Source organism: Etheostoma cragini, chromosome 9, assembly GCF_013103735.1.
Source record: "Etheostoma cragini isolate CJK2018 chromosome 9, CSU_Ecrag_1.0, whole genome shotgun sequence".
In the NCBI taxonomy this organism is placed as follows: domain Eukaryota; kingdom Metazoa; phylum Chordata; class Actinopteri; order Perciformes; family Percidae; genus Etheostoma; species Etheostoma cragini.
The window spans coordinates 78,492-80,628 of NC_048415.1; the positions used below are offsets into that span (position 1 = coordinate 78,492).

Here is a 2,137-nt window from a genome sequence, read left to right on the forward strand (position 1 = left end):
GGGGGAATGAGAGGGGGAACACCAGAGCAGGGGGAATGCCTCTCTCTCTCTCTGTCTATCTGTCTGTCTGTCTCCAGGTCCTGGCGACCCGTATCCTGGCGGTGAAGGCGTCTCTCTGTAAGTTGTCCACGGCGACGGCGGCTCGTGCCTGTGACTTCCACGCCAAGCTGCTGCTGATCGCCATCAGCTCCACGCTGAAGTCTCTGCTGCGTCCACACGTCCTCAACACGCCGGACAAGAGTCCGGGAGACCGGCTCGCCGAGATCTGCAGCAAGAACATCGACACGGGTCAGACTCCGGTCCTTAACCCTCCTTGGGTCCTCGGGTCTAATACGACCCGTTACAACAACGTTCTCTATCACAACTATGACAAAAGATCATTGAAAAAAACTACAAATGTTGAAAAAAACTACAAAAACAATTGGAAAAAAGTGGATTTTTTTTTTTTATTGGAATGAAATGCCCAAAAAATAATTGTGTGTGTGTGTATATGTGCCACCTGCGTGTGTGTGTGTGCCTCTCTATGTATGTATGTATGTATGTATGTGTGTGTGTGTGTGTGTGTGTGTATCAGATATTGATAAGGTGATGATCAATCTGAAGACGGAGGAGTTTGTGTTGGACGGCCCCCCCCTTCAGTCTCTGCAGCAGCTCATCCAATGGGTGGGGGACTTCGTCCTCTACCTGTTGGCCAACCTGCCCAACCAGGTAAGCTAACATGCTAACACAACCTGCCCAACCAGGTAAGCTAACATGCTAACACAACCTGCCCAACCAGGTAAGCTAACATGCTAACACAACCTGCCCAACCAGGTAAGCTAACATGCTAACACAACCTGCCCAACCAGGTTAGCTAACATGCTAACACAATCTGCCCAAACAGGTTAGCTAACATGTAAACAACAACCTGCCCAACCAGTTAAGCCTGTCCAGAGGCCTGTCGACTAATGGTCCCCCCCCCCCCCAGGGCTCCATGGTGCGCCCCGGCTTCGGCTTCATGCGGGACGGGGCCTCCTTGGCCATGCTGCGGGAGATGCTGGTGATGATCCGGATCTGGGGGCTGCTGAAGCCCGGCTGCCTGCCCACCTTCACCGCCACGTCAGACAACCAGGACAGCATGCAGCTGCTATTCAGACTGCTCACCAAGCTCTGGCTCTGCTGTAGGACACACACACACACACAGCAACACACACAGACACACACAGTGGTTATTTACATGGAGTCTGGTGGAGATATGCTGCTCTATACACACTAAAATTAGTGGTTATTTACATGGAGTCTGGTGGAGATATGCTGCTCTATACACACTAAAATTAGTGATTATTTACATGGAGTCTGGTGGAGATATGCTGCTCTATACACGCTAAAAGTAGTGATTATTTACATGGAGTCTGGTGGAGATATGCTGCTCTATACACGCTAAAAGTAGTGATTATTTACATGAAGTCTGGTGGAGATATGCTGCTCCATGCATGCTAAAAGTACTGATTATTTACATGGAGTCTGGAGGAGATATGCTGCTCTATACATGCTAAAAGTAGTGATTATTTGCATGGAGTCTGGTGGAGAAATCCTGCTCTATACATGCTAAAAGTAGTGATTATTTACATGGAGTCTGGTGGGTTTGGTAACAATTGAAGCTGTCCTGTGTCTCTGTGTGTCAGCGCGGGACGACGTCCCCCCCCAGGACCCAGACGAGACTCTGATAGACGAGTGCTGCCTGCTGCCCAGCCAGCTGCTGGTTCCCAGCATGGACTGGCTGCCCGTCAACGACGGCATCATCGTCCGGCTGCAGGGGAAGCAGCCAATCAGGCTGCAGTTTGGAAAAGCTTCGTCTCTGCCCGCGGGGGGGAGCACCGCGGCAACGCCACTGGAGCTCTTCACCAGGTAACACCCACAAACACTACCTCTGTAACACACACCTGGAACGAGACTGGTTATATCACACACACACACACTTACACACACTCACACACCAGGTAACACACACACACACACACACCAGGACACCCGGACAGATTATATCAGGTTATATCATGGAGACGGAACCTACTCACATCTAAAACTGTGTGTGTGTGTGTGTGTGTGTGTGTGTGTGTGTGTGTGTGTGTGTGTGTGTGTGTGTGTGTGTGTGTGT

General features: G+C 50.5%; 1 protein-coding gene across 1 annotated transcript in view; it reads left to right on the forward strand.

Annotated features, from left to right (window-relative positions):
* med16 (mediator complex subunit 16) overlaps positions 1-1,892 on the forward strand; it is a 3,954-nt gene extending 2,062 nt beyond the window's left edge. The window contains exons 6-9 of the mRNA XM_034882091.1: positions 39-288; positions 575-708; positions 968-1,160; positions 1,665-1,892. Coding sequence (XP_034737982.1) covers positions 39-288; positions 575-708; positions 968-1,160; positions 1,665-1,891 — 804 coding nt within the window. The 3' untranslated portion in view covers position 1,892. The remainder of the gene's footprint in view (positions 1-38; positions 289-574; positions 709-967; positions 1,161-1,664) is intronic.
* The last annotated feature ends 245 nt before the right edge of the window (positions 1,893-2,137 follow it).